This window comes from Ovis aries, chromosome 1 (genome assembly GCF_016772045.2).
Source record: "Ovis aries strain OAR_USU_Benz2616 breed Rambouillet chromosome 1, ARS-UI_Ramb_v3.0, whole genome shotgun sequence".
NCBI classification, from domain to species: Eukaryota; Metazoa; Chordata; class Mammalia; order Artiodactyla; family Bovidae; genus Ovis; species Ovis aries.
The window spans coordinates 125,001,765-125,016,249 of record NC_056054.1 but is presented as its reverse complement, the minus strand read 5'-3'; the positions used below and the strand labels follow the sequence as shown (position 1 = coordinate 125,016,249).

The 14,485-nt window shown below is 41.6% G+C and overlaps 1 protein-coding gene across 7 annotated transcripts in view; it reads right to left on the bottom strand.

The window, feature by feature from the left end:
- Window positions 1-14,485, bottom strand: part of TIAM1 (TIAM Rac1 associated GEF 1) — a 461,928-nt gene that overhangs the window by 89,387 nt on the left and 358,056 nt on the right. For all 7 annotated transcript variants that reach the window (XM_060403824.1, XM_042229680.1, XM_042229684.1 and 4 more), the window contains 2 exons: window positions 12,910-13,080; window positions 5,136-5,240 (listed from right to left, as the gene is read on the bottom strand). In XM_060403824.1, the coding sequence (XP_060259807.1) occupies window positions 5,136-5,240; window positions 12,910-13,080 (276 nt within the window). The remainder of the gene's footprint in view (window positions 1-5,135; window positions 5,241-12,909; window positions 13,081-14,485) is intronic.

Sequence of the window (14,485 nt, the reverse complement as noted above, 5' to 3'; positions counted from 1 at the left end):
GAGGGGGTTGCCATTTCCTACTCCAGGAGATCTTCCTGACCCAGGGATTGAACCTTGGTCTCCTGCACTGCAGGCAGATTCTTTACCATCTGAGCCACCAGGGAATCCCAAGGTAAGTAAGCCAAAAGGCCATCTCTGAAAATTTATGATAGAAGTTCCAAAACAAATAAATGTGTCAGAGGCTCATATGGAATTTTTTAAACTGTCATTTAATTTCCAAAGGAAAATCTCTTTTGGGCCAAAGTCAATAAGAGAAAGCTCTTCTTGAGCACTGAAGAGAAGTCTCAGTGATTATTTAAACTTGCTCCCATCTTAGTCATTTGTCCAGGAATAATTTCATTCATGCCAAGTATGAAAAAAAAAAAAAAACCACCATAGGTTTCTTTCTGTTCACTTTCTTAGGGCAGTTGACAGGTAGGAGAGGTGAGCTGAATGCTTAGGAATCAGGAGCCTGGAAACAGGCTAAGCCAAGAGGCTGGGGTGGGAGAGGGGCTGGAAATGTTGACCCAGAGCCTCTAGAACACCCTAATTCAGTGCAACTTCCATCAACTTCCGTCTCTATACTTCAGAAAAAGTTCCATACCAATGCATTCTGCATTTAGAAGACATCAGTTCTAACAACTGATCTTTAGTTCAGAAAATACAGTCACCAAAATTACATATTACCAAATAGAATCAATGCTATGATATATTTTACAGTATCATGGAATGGTCAATAAAATGTTGTGAAATGTACTTATTACTTCAACTTCTTTGGAACCTGTTTGATTTTTTTCTATTTCCTTGAAAGCCAAACTCTCCCCCCTAGGTGGCACTATATCACCATTTGTTCTAGTCATCTCCAAAAAGTTCCAAAAGGCTTTCTACAGATCCAGTGGGAATTCAGCTTCGTAAATAAGCTTTCCTATTCTTTCATAATATTGCCTCCTAGTCTTCTTTGTAATTGGTGTGAAAATCTTTGCGTTTTTTCACCAGTCTCAGACAGTAATTTCATATAATACTAGACCCTTCACTGTGTGATCCTTAGGCCAGGTGAACAAAAACTGGATTTTTTAAATCTCTAAAGTATGTATAATTTCAAGAAGGATCTGCACTTTAAAATACATTTTTGATGCAATTAGAATATCTGACACCAGAAATTTTGAAATCCCACAGTTTTAGCAAAAAGTATCACACACATTCCCTATGCTATTAAATCAACGATGATGCATATTATCCTTCTTTTCAAAAACCAGATTAAAGACCATCAGATGTTAAAAAATGATCTGATTACCCCGGAACTTGAGTTGTCAAGTGAATGTCACATTCATTTCTTACCAGGTCTTCTTGGGATGCCTGGTCCAAGCCACTATCGCGCATTGCCTAAACAACAGCTTACCAGCCTCCTGCTCTCCCAGCCCCTTCCCCAAGGCTCACGGGCCACAGGTTAGCCACAGTGAGCCTATTAAGACAGGAGTCAAATAAAGCCCTTGTCTCTTGGGGTTTCACCTCTCACTTGGGTCTGACAAGCCCTCCTGCTCCCCTTCTCCCTCACCTCCTGAATTCAACACCCCCTCACCACCACCCCCCCCACTCACCGTCCCCACTGATGCTACTCAAACGCAGTAAACCACCTCCACCACCACCCCCTTCCCCTGCCAGGCCTTACCCGGCTTTGTTCTCTGACCCTAGATCACATTCCTCCAAAATCTCACCTCACTCACCACCCTGCTCATACATCACGTCGAAAAGGAGCAGTATGATCACTTTCAGATGTCCATTTTTCTCTATCCATTTATGTCCTAACCTTTTCTTTCCCAGCACTAAGCATCCCCGGAAAGACTACCCATTTACCTGTTTTTGTCAACATATTTACCTGTTTTTATATCTGTCTTCACAACCTGGATATACTTTCCATAAAGAGCAGAAACTTTCCTGTTGCTCTCAGTGCCTAGAACAGCTAGCAGGGTGCCAGGCACACAACAAACGCTAAATAAATATTTGCTGGATGAATCAATCAATCAATTGATCAGGGTTGTTGCAAACTCTATTCTTACTTGTCTTTTTAAGAAAAACATATTTAATTATGGGTTTTCAAAAAAAAACCCAGTGCCTCCATATTCATTATCAGTCTACAGACTGGACCCAATAACCAACTAATTATGAAAAAGTAGCCAAGCAGGTACTGCTTATATTAAAACATAATTAGCAAGTGAAAGCAAAAGTCGCTCAGTTGTGTCCGACTTTATACAGTCCATGAATTCTCCAGGCCAGAATACTGGAGTGGGTAGCTGTTGTTCCTTTCTCCAGGTCATCTTCCCGACCCAGGAATTGAACTGGGGTGTCCTGCATTCTAGGTGGATTCTTTACCAGCTGACCTACCAGGGAAGCCCACAATTAGCAAAGCAGGTAAGTATAATACATAAGTAGAGGACTGACTATTCATGGCTTTTCTTAAGCAAAGGAATCCCCAGTCCCAGAAAATAAAGCTACCAGATGCCCCCCCAAAAAAAGATCTTTAAAATATAGTGCACACTTTTGCTAATGACTATTGATCTTCTAACTCAAGAATTTTTGACAAAACAATGGCAGAGAACAAGATGTTTTGGGACAGTCATCTATGAATGAGTCACTTTTCAGGACAGGACTCTAAATGTCTGTGAGTTTCATTCATCCATGGGAAATACAATGGAGGTGGGTTATGGAAACCAATTAGCCATGAGTGGTCTGATGCTTGTTCAGTAAGGGTCGATAAATAAAATATCTGTAAAATCTCAAAAAGCATCTAGAACATCGTGTGTTCAAAAACCCTCTGCCCTGGAATGACATCCCGCCCAGCTTAATGGCCAAAAGCCAAGATTGGAAACCATGGATGTACGGATGTAATTCGAGGGGTCTGTGAACCGGGAAGCTGAAAAAGCCTGAAATTTTTATATTCACTAACCTGTAACTGAAACGTAGCATTTCCTTCAATTATTAACGAACGGAAGCAACAAACACGGCAACATGAGCAGTGTGTCTGTGACCTTGTCACAATCAGAAATCTCAGTTATTTTTACACCACATTCTAGTGGCTGCTAATATCTCAAAATATTATTTATGCTCTTCACTACTTCAGAACAGTGGCAGGTGTCAGACCAACCACTGTCTGATTATTTAATGAGCTATTAAGTAAGCATGTGTATTATCTATAATTTTTAAAATATCTTTCATAACTAATTCAACACAATTAGGCCATAGGTAATCCTATGTATTCCATTTCATGGAACTGAAAACATTATTCTGAAATGGGATCCGCAGGCTGTACCAGGCTGCCAAAGATATCCTAAGAACGAAAGTTTAAAATCTTGGTAAAAATAGAGCTGCCCATTAGCAGTACTCACTCGCAGTCTGAACAACAGAGTGAGTAAGAGTGGCATTTGCTTCCTCAGGAATCTCATAGCTGGAGACTTTCTGCAACTGGGCAAGAAAGAACACCATGATCTTCCTGTATTTCAGGGTTTTGTTTTTAAATGGCAATTGTAATATGTACATAGCAGTTGTGGTTAACAAACAGTAAGCTTGTTAGTCTCCTATACTGGATGAGACCACACAATGGCCAAGACTTAAAAATAATAAGGAAGTCAATATAATTTCAAAAGATATGTCTTCAGCATTCTCCTGGGTATAAGATATGAAGGACATGGAAGTTCCTTAGGCTTGATCCCTGTCATTTAGGATATAAAAGAGTCATTAACTCCAAGATACAAACTACATGATCTAACCGCTATTTCAGAGTTAACAGCAAAGCACTTTCCTTTCTTAAGTAAGAAAATGGGTTTTCTTTCTTCTACTCATAGAGCACAAAGTCAGGGCTTTCCCCATGCCAGAGAAAAAAAATAAATCAGCCCCTGTTAAAAGTACCTTTCTCTGCATTAAACTTTATGATTTAAGTGATGGTTGAAAAATGGTCATTTTGTTCTTCTATTTCATAACATGGTAAGAATGCTATAAAAAGCACGCCCTCTCTTATATTTCATTAAAAACACTTAAAGGGACACAAGGGGAATTTTTAAGATGACAGAAATATAAATTATGACTGTAGTGGTGGAAACACAACAGTCTGTATACATTTGCCAAAACTCACCAAACCATGTGCTCAGAATTGATGTTTTATTGCCGAGAAAGCAAACCTCAAGAAAAGTTGATTAGAAACACAATTCCCTACTAAAGGGACTAAATTTTAAATCACGCTTCCCTTTTTCAAAAGGAGACTTTTCAGGTCTAAATTTTCAGTCCTGTTTTCCGTGGTGAAAGGCTGTCTGAAGTCATACTGTTATCATTCACAGACCCATGGCAAGCAGTTCGGTGACCCCCAGAGAAATGACTAAGTACAGGAAAGAACAAACTCCAAGAGAAGGGGCCTGGCTCTCAAAACGTTTCTTTTCTGGAACTGAAAAAAGCACCCCTCGACTAACAAAAAAAGAACCATGACCACCGTTTATTGAGCATCTACTATATGAACCATGATCTTTAATCTTTGCAAAATCCTACCAAGTATTAGTCACCACATTTGTTGAGGGCGGGGGGGTTGGCCAAGACCACATAATTACTAAGCAGCAGAGCCAGAATAAAAATTCAGATCCAGTTCAGAACCCAAATCCCATCATGAAACTCAAACCTATATAAGTATGCCTAAGAAGCTACAGAAATTCCAGAAGGCCAGGACATATAGTTAGTTAGCAGCTTTTTTTCACCTAACAGGATTTTACCCATCAATTTGAACATGCAGGGGGAAGTCATTCAAAATCGGAGGTAGGACTTTTTCTCTGACAACAGCCAGCTCATCTTTGAGTCACCCATTTAAAACAAAAGACTGTCAACATGGCAAGGAAAGCTAGGAACAGTAACTAAAATTCTCTCTGAGAGTCAGTTCTGGATTTCAGTTTTTCATGGTAACACAGAACTGTTCCTTGCATAAACTAAGGTGGCATTTCCACTCTGCAAAAAAAATACTGTGATAGGTTAAGGCCATCTCCACAAATATAAGAGCATGGAATGAGGCTCACTTATTTTAGAATTTGTTCCACTCCACCAACCACAATTAGCATGAGCATACATATAATTTAAAAATAGTCTCCTACAGAATGTACGTGGACAACAGTCATTAACATTACCAGCTCATAAATGTCCTCCTCAGGCTTTGGCACGTAGTACTGCATTTTGTTTTCTATTAGAAATTTCAGGCGCAGGTAATGAGCAGAATGATCCAGTTTATGTGCCTAGACCCAAAAAGACGAAAAGAGAAAATGTCTGTTCAATAGTAAATAGATATGATTAGTTCTCCACTGACATATTGTCATGTATCCCTGAGAATAACAGGGATTGATTACTGGAGGGGGAAGTAACATTTCCGTATTTATTAAAATGTTTATATCCCAAACCCAAATTATATTCATTGAACATATTAATAACATCTCATGAGTATCTTACATTCACTGGAAATAAATGAGCCACATATTCACTTCTGCTTATCTGATTCATTCCGTTCTTCAACACCGGGTTTGCAAGAAAATGTATCAGGTCCAAAAGGCTTTTAAACATAATTTTCAACACTCATAGGTGATTAGGGGAGAAAAGGAACAAGAAAGGCCAGAGAGGATTTACCGTGACAGAAGAAAGCTGTGCCCAGGCAAAGTTGTTTTCTTAGCCACATGGGGACCCTGGGGATAGTTGTTAACAGTTCATTTGCAAGCGAGTCAGTGTATAGACAGGCATCTGGATTCAGTCTTATTTATACACACCCCAAGTGAGACTCCCTCCAGGCACTGCAGACAGGCGTGTGTCCAACTCGGGAAACACCCTGGATGACTCGCCCAAAGAAAACAATTCTAAAACAGATCGAATTTTCCAGGATCGAAATTTCCAGGCCTCCTGTACTGGTGAGAATGGGTCAAATCATTCCTCTCTACCTAGAAAGTCATTCGTGAATGAACTTTGTGAAAAAGGCAATGGTAGCTCTCTGGTTTTATAAATAACATCCTCAGTTCACATTCAAGAAGATGCGAAGGAAAAAGGGGGGCGGGGGGGAAATGTTCTTCAAAAGTTACAAGGCAACATGAAAATGTATTGCTAGAGAGAAAATGCTTCCCTCAAGTCTTTCTTTTTTAAAGCATCCTTATCTTTTAGAGATTTATCTGAAAGTACTACTAGTACATAAAGATAGGATATCTGGAATTTGCTTCCCAAACCATCCAAAGCAGGGGGTGGGAGTCAGTGAGTAAATGGATGAAACATAATTTGATATTCTAGAACCCAGGAGTTAATTACATGACTGGCTACTCTTTTGTAAGTCTGAAATTTTTCATAAATACATCATCTCTTCACAACAGAAATTCAACCAAGGAGAATTCTTTCAAAGTAAGTGACATTAATTTTTCACTGGCTTAATACTCTATTTACCTTCTCCCTCAACCAAAATTTGCTGGGAAAGATTGAAGGCAGGAGGAGAAGGGGACGACACAGGATGAGTTGGTTGGATGGCCTCACCGACTCAATGGCCATGAGTTTGAGTAAGCTCCGGGGGTTGGTGACGGACAGGGAAGCCTGGCGTGCTGCAATCCATGGGGTTGCAAAGAGTCGGACACAACTGAGAGACTAAATGGAACTCAACCAAAACTTTAAGGCCAAAGTAAGAACATTTCTGATATTTATTCCAATAAATATTCAATTACACCCAACAAACTCTGAAGTGTGCCAGACACCGTGAGAAGCAATGCCAATAGGGCAATTAATAAAACATAAGTGCAGTCATCAGGAGTGTGTGAAGGGGCACGCAGAACATAGGAGGTAGGGACACTGGTGGCTTCGCTTCGTAAATAAATATACATGCAAGACATCGATCCTGCATCGTCAAGAAAGCATAGTTACAGACAGTAGGAGGGACTCTGTGCTAAACACCTAGCCAAATGTTAAAGATGTTTTCTACAGTGATGCTTGGGAACCTCCAGTGTGCATCCACCTAGCCAAATGATAAAGATGTTTTCTACAGTGATGCTTGGGAACCTCCAGTGTGCATCCACCTAGCCAAATGATAAAGATGTTTTCTACAGTGATGCTTGGGAACCTCCAGCGTGCATCCACCTAGCCAAATGATAAAGATGTTTTCTACAGTGATGCTTGGGAACCTCCAGTGTGCATCCTCCTCCTATAATGTGATGATCTGAAAACACAGCCTGTACACGCGTACCGCGGAGCCAGCACCTTCCATGTACAGGCTTTTGGGCTCTGCTGTGGGTTGTCGTTGTTTAGTCACTCAGTTGTGCCTGACTCTTCTGCAACCCCCTGGACTGTCGCCCACCCGGCTCATCCGTCCACGGGATTTCCCCAGGCAAGAATCCTGGAGTGGGTTGTGCCATTTCCTTTTCCATTGCTGTGGGTGCTGAAAAGCAAATGCTCAATGACTCCCAGACCCAGACTGTTCTTGCAAAATAACCAGGGTGGATGGGTAAACCCAGGAAACAAAGGCAGGGGAGCTTCAAAGTGTGTTAGCTACTACTTCTCAAAGAGCCACAGAGTTAGACAACAAAGTAATAATACTTAAGAAAGCTGTGATATGCAAGAAAAGTTTACCTCACAGAGACAGAAGCTGCAAATGCTTCCCATGGACCAAGACACCCATGGAAATCTTTAATTATTAATAGAAGCAAAATATTTTGCTTCGCCATCTATTTCCAACTGAGGTGGGAGGGAAAGAGAAATAAAACTTCATGGGGTCTTGATCAACAGGAACAAACCCACTGGGAAATCTTACCATCATCATCAATATATATTTTGTGGACATTCCCAACAGAGCTGCCACTTAGAGAGTCTTCTGGAAACCAGACCCGAATAGCAACCTCATCCAAGACTCCTGAAACCTCAGCGTGAGAGATAGCCCACTGGCAGACACCAAAGGTCTTCAGGTGGTTTTGATGGAGACATCATTGCTTAAATACTACCATGCTGAAAACATGTATACAGTTGCACAGAGAACAATAAACAAGAGCCCACACTTTGAAGTGTTTAACAAAGAGAACAGAACGATGGTAAAAGGGTGGTTCTTACCACCTTCCCTCCTCCACCGTATTTTCAAACTTCTTTAAGTCACAATAACGTCTTGATAACTTAGAAAGATAAAAGTGAGCACGCACAACAAACACAAAAATGATAATGGTCTTACTTGTAACCCAGGAGTCTGTGGTTCGATCAGTAAATAGTTACCCTAAAAATGGGACTTTCAATCAATACACCAGTGTGTCTTCTCATTTTGGGAAATGTTTCTCAATTATGAGCCCTAGTGAGTCATGGCTGGTCTAACATCAAGAGAAAATCTTAATGAACTAAGATTATCAGCACTCTCAAGAATTTCAAGATCCTCCACTATTTGCAAGTCAATATCAAGGTGTTAAAAAAAAAAAAAAAACTTACCGTGTTTGTAACACATCTATGTGCAAGAATTCCAAATATTAATGAATATTTTAAGACAGTAATTCTAAGATGTGGCCTGCACTATTTGTTGTTGTTTCTCTTTAGTCACTAAGCCGTGCCCTGTATTATACTCGTAAAATTTTCAAGAGAAAACTTCCTAACTTGGGAGAAATTCAGACAGGAAATAATTTAAACAGTCTGGTTTCCAGAAGACTCTCTAAGTGGCAGCTCTGTTGGGAATGTCCACAAAATATTTATTGATGATGATGATAAGATTTCCCAGTGGGTTTGTTCCTGTTGATCAAGACCCCATGAAGTTTTCCCACATTTACTTACTTAAGTTACTTAGCATTTGATTCATTTTGAGACAGTGAAGCCACAAATTATACCATTATTTAGTGTAGTTGGCATACTTCTTAAAAATTTACATGTTTCTATGACTCCTCCGAAGGATGAAATATACAACATAAGGTAGGTATTTTCAATAAGTAATCTGAGCCCATTAACACAGATACCATACTCTTCAAATCCATCAACGTTTGGCTCTTTTCTGCTCATATTCTTCCATTTCAGTCAAGCCTCTCCAGAAAACATAAATGCATGCAGTTAGGACATACAGAGATCCATGCACGCGCGTGCACACACACAGAGCTACTGCAGAATTTCCAAGGATATTTATTCTGCCCTTCAAGCTGATCTTTCTATTTTTTTTTTTAATGCCCACGTTCATTAGGCAAAAGTCACAGGTCTACATGGTAAAGGCATGAGAAAGATGCCCACGGTCACACGTGAATAGTAACAGCTGAGTATGAATGAATGAATCTCTTTGTAATTATTTGAGTGATGGCAATGATCAGAATATATTCACAACCCACAGGCCAACATGCTTCCTGCTAGATTTAGTGACAGTCACTTTCATAACATTCAAAGCATGAACTGCACATGAAATGTAGATCTTGAAACAGTTACTGTACCAGAACTGGACTGGTGCTCGGATGGCAGATGACAGACTGATGTGGAATGATGTGGATCAGACAGAATAGGAAAGAGAATGAGCTGAATGCGAGAGACAGAGGAAAAAGATTGATTATTAAATATTAGCGAGAGCACCCATCACCAACACCGAGAACAGCAATAAGGAAGTAAAAGACAGACAATTCCGACAATCACCGTTGTTGTTTGGACCCTCCTCTGGGGGGGGGCGGGGACATCACTCAGTGTTAATTAGATCATTAATAACATGTGGCACTGTTTTCCCTGTTATCTCTTTCCGTCTGAAGAATAAAATCAGCTCCACTAACTGCAATAAAGTGTCTCCTAAAGAAGCATTCAGCTTTAGAAGGCACCTGGCTCTGGGCACACTATATAATTTACCCTACACAAATGCTTTTCTGGGGACCATCAATTTCTTGAAGTACACACCAAAGTTTTCTGTTTTTAAACTCAAGAGATGTAAGAGTGTTCCACACCATATTGCTTTTATCTCTAGTTCTATGTTTTTTTGGGGAAAAAAAAAAATCTGAGGATTTAAGAAAAACAATAAAACCCTTTTATTGTTAGAGAAAGGGATATATGTCACAATGACACCATTAAAATTCCATCAAGTGATAAAACCCTTTATAAGGGCAGCTGGTCTAACTCATTAATTAAAGATGGTCTCTAAGTTGCCCTGACAGTTGTCCTTCATTCCCTTAGTTTCCATCAAAGCAAAAGCTTGAAAAGTACCTAAAATCACTATTTTCCCCACTGTTTAATTTTTCACCAATATTTATTGCTAAACTCTAACACACCCTCCAATTCCTGATGGAGTCTAATGCCAGTGCATACAGGAGGTGCCAGAGCAATGCTACTCTTTGGAAGGCCCCTCCAGAGTTCAGCTAATATGAAAAACCCAGAGTCCTACTTCTGACACCTTCAGCTGCAGTTCTGAGAATAACTCCCACAGCTCGGCAGAATATTAATGGGTCTCTAAAGAATCGTGCTAATCTATAAATAAAAGGATGCAGAAATCCTCAATAGACTAATTTTGTTAAGTAATTAAAATAAAAAATGTGAACAGAAATGCCATTATCTTTAAAAAGCTAGAATTCGTGTACATGAGGAAGCGAAGCATGCAATGGTGTATCATTTATTTTTAACACCCATGTGGGGGCTGATTTTCAGCTTTGCCCTGAAACAAATGGTCCTTCTACTTTTCCTCCAGAGAGATGATCTGATACGCTTATTTGAGCCACAGTGTTCTATTTCTCCTTCACATGAAGCCAGATTTTTCCCTTACCAAGTCCTAGTCATTTGTACTTTTTGTTAAGTACAAAAATTGCTGATGGCAGAAGAACTGAGTTGCTAGTTGAGATAGAGAAAGTTATTCCGTATTTATAAACCACTTGTATTGATAGAGGGCTTCCCAGGTGGTGGTAGTGGTAAAGAATCTGCCTGCCAATGCAGGAGACGTAAGAGAGTTGGGTTTAGTCCCTGGGTCGGGAAGATCCCTGGAGTAGGAAATGGCAGCCCACTCCAGTATTATTGCCTGGAGAATTCCATGGACAGAGGAGCCTGGCGGGCTACAGCCCACAGGACTCTACAGTCCACAGAGTTGGACACGACTGAAGCGACTTAGCACACCCATGTTGAATGAGAAGGTTCAAAACATCATTGGATTCATCCAGCTTCTTCTAGGATAAAATTATGACAGGGTTTCCACTTTCCCTCTAGAGGTCTCAGAGAAGGCAATTTCACTCCCCTAAGAATATTCCATGGTAGCTCAGAGGTTAAAGCATCTGCCTGCAATACAGGAGAGCTGGGTTCAGTCCCTGGGTTGGGAAGATCCCCTGGAGAAGGAAATGGCAACCCACTCCAGTATTCTTGCCTGGAATATCCCATGGACAGAGGAGCCTGGTAGGCTATACTCCACGGGGTAGCAAAGAGTCGGACACGACTGAGTGACTTCACAAGAATATATTCTAGGCTCTTCCACTCCTTATGGACCATCCTTCCAGATGACTGACAGTTCTTGCAGCCATCTACTTGGCACAAAGGAAGCCATCCAAGTTTGGAGCGGCCAGATAGAGATTAAAAACCTCCTTTCCGGGCCTCCCTGGTGACTCAGTGGTAAAGAACCCACCTGCCAAAGCAGGAGACACAGGTCTGACCCCTGATCTGGGAAGAGACCACATAGGCTACGGAGCAACAAGGCTGAGGCGCCTCAGCTACTGAGCCTGTCCTCTAGCGCCTGGGAGCCGCAATCACTGGCCCAAGTGCCCGAGAGCCCCGCTCCGCAACGGGAAGCCAGTGCAATGAGAAGCGTGCACACTGCAACTAGAGAGTACTCTCCGCTTGCCGCAACTAGAGGAAAGCCCAAGGAGCAACGAAGACCCAGCACAGCCAAACAGCAAATAAACAAAAGTACTGAAAGGGGAAAAAAAAAAAAGGCTTTCTGAGCCTCACCTTCTCATCTATACAATGGGGACGTACCATTTCTTCTCAGACTCGACATGACTACCAAATAAGATTATGAATGCTGCTAATTAGGTAAAAGAAAAGCCTGACATTTAAGAAAAGTCCCGTTCTTTCCTCTTTCCCTTCTCTCACTCAAGGCAATCCAGTTCATCTAGCTGTCACTCAAGGAGGATCAAAAAAAATGAAACTGGGCTTACCGTGAAAATGATCACGAAGTTTCTATAACTTAAGGTGTAAGCAGAGGAAGGGAGTTCAATCACTTGACACTTTAAAGGAAAAAAGAGGCTAATTGTGTGTTCACAGGAAGGAGAATTTCTCATCATGGACTGCAAATGTGACATCTATTTCAATGTTTTCCTACCCTAAAGATGCCCATGGTGTATTAGAAACTGTCAAAGAGCAGGTTAAAAATAGTGCACGTAACTGAGTGTTGTGTTGATCTCTCAGTCGTGTCCAGCTCTTTGCAACCTCATGGACTGTAGCCCGCCAGGCTCCTCTGTCCATGGGATTCTCCAGGCAAGAATACTGGAGAGGGTAGCCATTCCCTCCCCCAGGGGATCTTCCTGACCCAGGGACTGTACCTGGGTTTCCGCATTGCAGGCAGATTGTTTACCATCTGAGACACCTGGGAAGCTCTGTGCACATAATATGATGCCACTGAATACATGTATGTGTGCTTGTGGCAAACACCAAAATGTTCACCGAGGTGACTTGTGAATTTTGTGAGCAAGGGTGCCTTAATTTTCGGCTTTGTTCTTTACCTAAACTCTCTACAACTTGTGCGATGAGCACGTAATAGGCTTTGCACAAATCTATCAAGAACACATGTTGCAAGAAGCTACTAAGAGAATCCCTCTCCTCCTAGTGTGGAAGAATTCATGTCCATCCATTAAGCGTATTATCACAAAGGGACCCAACACTACTCTGGAATGAAACGAAGGTGTTCTTTCAAGAACCCTCCCCTGCCACCCGCAGCTGAGTGTCCGTGGAGTCCTCGAACGCAAACAACCCCAAGTGGCTTCATACCTTGCAGATCAGCTCCAGGGTGTCCCGGGCCGTGTCCCCGGGCCGGACGACCGTCAGGGCTGGCTGATTGTTCGGTAGACAGAACCAGGACGGGGTGAAATACTCGTGGACCCAAATGTCACAGTCGGGATTGTGCTGGTGGACGGCGGGTAAGACCATTTCTTTCTCCCTCTAGGATAAGAAATAAAGTTAGCAGAGCAGCAAGTCAGTCTCTGGGGATCTCAGACCCCCTGACAGCACACAGGGATTATCTATTCTGAAGAAAAGGGCCCGGCGGCAGAAGTGTGGTGGCAGGAGTGAAGGATAGAGGGGACTCTCAGAGAGAGGAAGAAATTATAGAGAAAGGAGCTTTCTGGGGGTGAGCGAGATGTCTCAGGTGAGACGCAGACCTCACACCTGACCCATGGCATCCACAGGTGGGCACTGCATGACTGAGTGGGTATCAAAGTTTGGAAGAAAGAAAGAAATGGACCATCCATTCAGTTCGGCTTTCTTGCTATGATTTCTTCCACTACAAATTTAGAGCTGAGAGTCCTCTGGCAAGACTCTGTACCCTGATGAGCTATAAGTTTCAAAGGCAACCAGGAGGCTCCAAGGAAATTCTTAAAGATGGTGTTCCAACACAAGCTATTGACAACCAGCATCATTTCTGTGCTTACATTTAACCTCTGGCACAGCTCTGGGAGGGACAGAGAGCTACATTTCCCTTATGAGGCGCAGAGAACTCCACAGGTGAGCTTTCTGCCTTTTCTCAGGTGGTTGCCATCAGTCCATCTCTGAATCGGGGAATAGTATCAAGTTTCCAAGAGTGGGAGGAGCCATGCCCTACCTACATACTCAGCAGCTGGGTTATAGCTAAGCCAGCTAAACAGCTAAAGCAAAAAACATTCCACAGGTTGATGAAATATTAGGAATCTAGTCTCTCTGGAGTAAGCAAAGAAATAATTTCTTTAGATTTTAGCAAGGTAAAAATAATGCTGATGCTCAACAGGTGGTAAGAAATAAGCCTTGAATATTGGTTTATATCCATGGATTGGTAAATATGTACCCATAGATTACTGAAAATGTGCTGCCATCAGCAGATTATAAGAAGAAACAAGTTTCCGAACGGAAGCCTGAGAGGTGGTAATGTAACACCTTCTGTATGTAAAAAGATCAGATCCCAGAATAGGGGACATGTTTCTGTAAAGGCTACTAACCTAAATTCTTCAATGGAGAAGACAATTTCAGCTCTGCCTTTGAATGGCTTGGCTTTCACAGATAAATTGAACCCCAGGGAAGGCACTGTCAAAATGCAATAAACTTGCCCAAATCCCATTAATTGTAATTGGAATTTTCCCACTCTGTCCCCACGTGCCACCTTAAAGAAATGCTCTTAGCACTAGATCAACCCAAATTTTGCATCTAAACTGCTCTTTGAGTATAGGGCATTCCAGCCAAGGAGTAAAAATAAAGGGGTATCTCAGAAAAACGAAGAGTGACAGAAATCCAATGGAACAGTTTTTGCAGTTTCCGGGATCCATGTGCCTAGGGAAAATATCCCTACATTAACAGTGCACTAATTATGATATTCAAG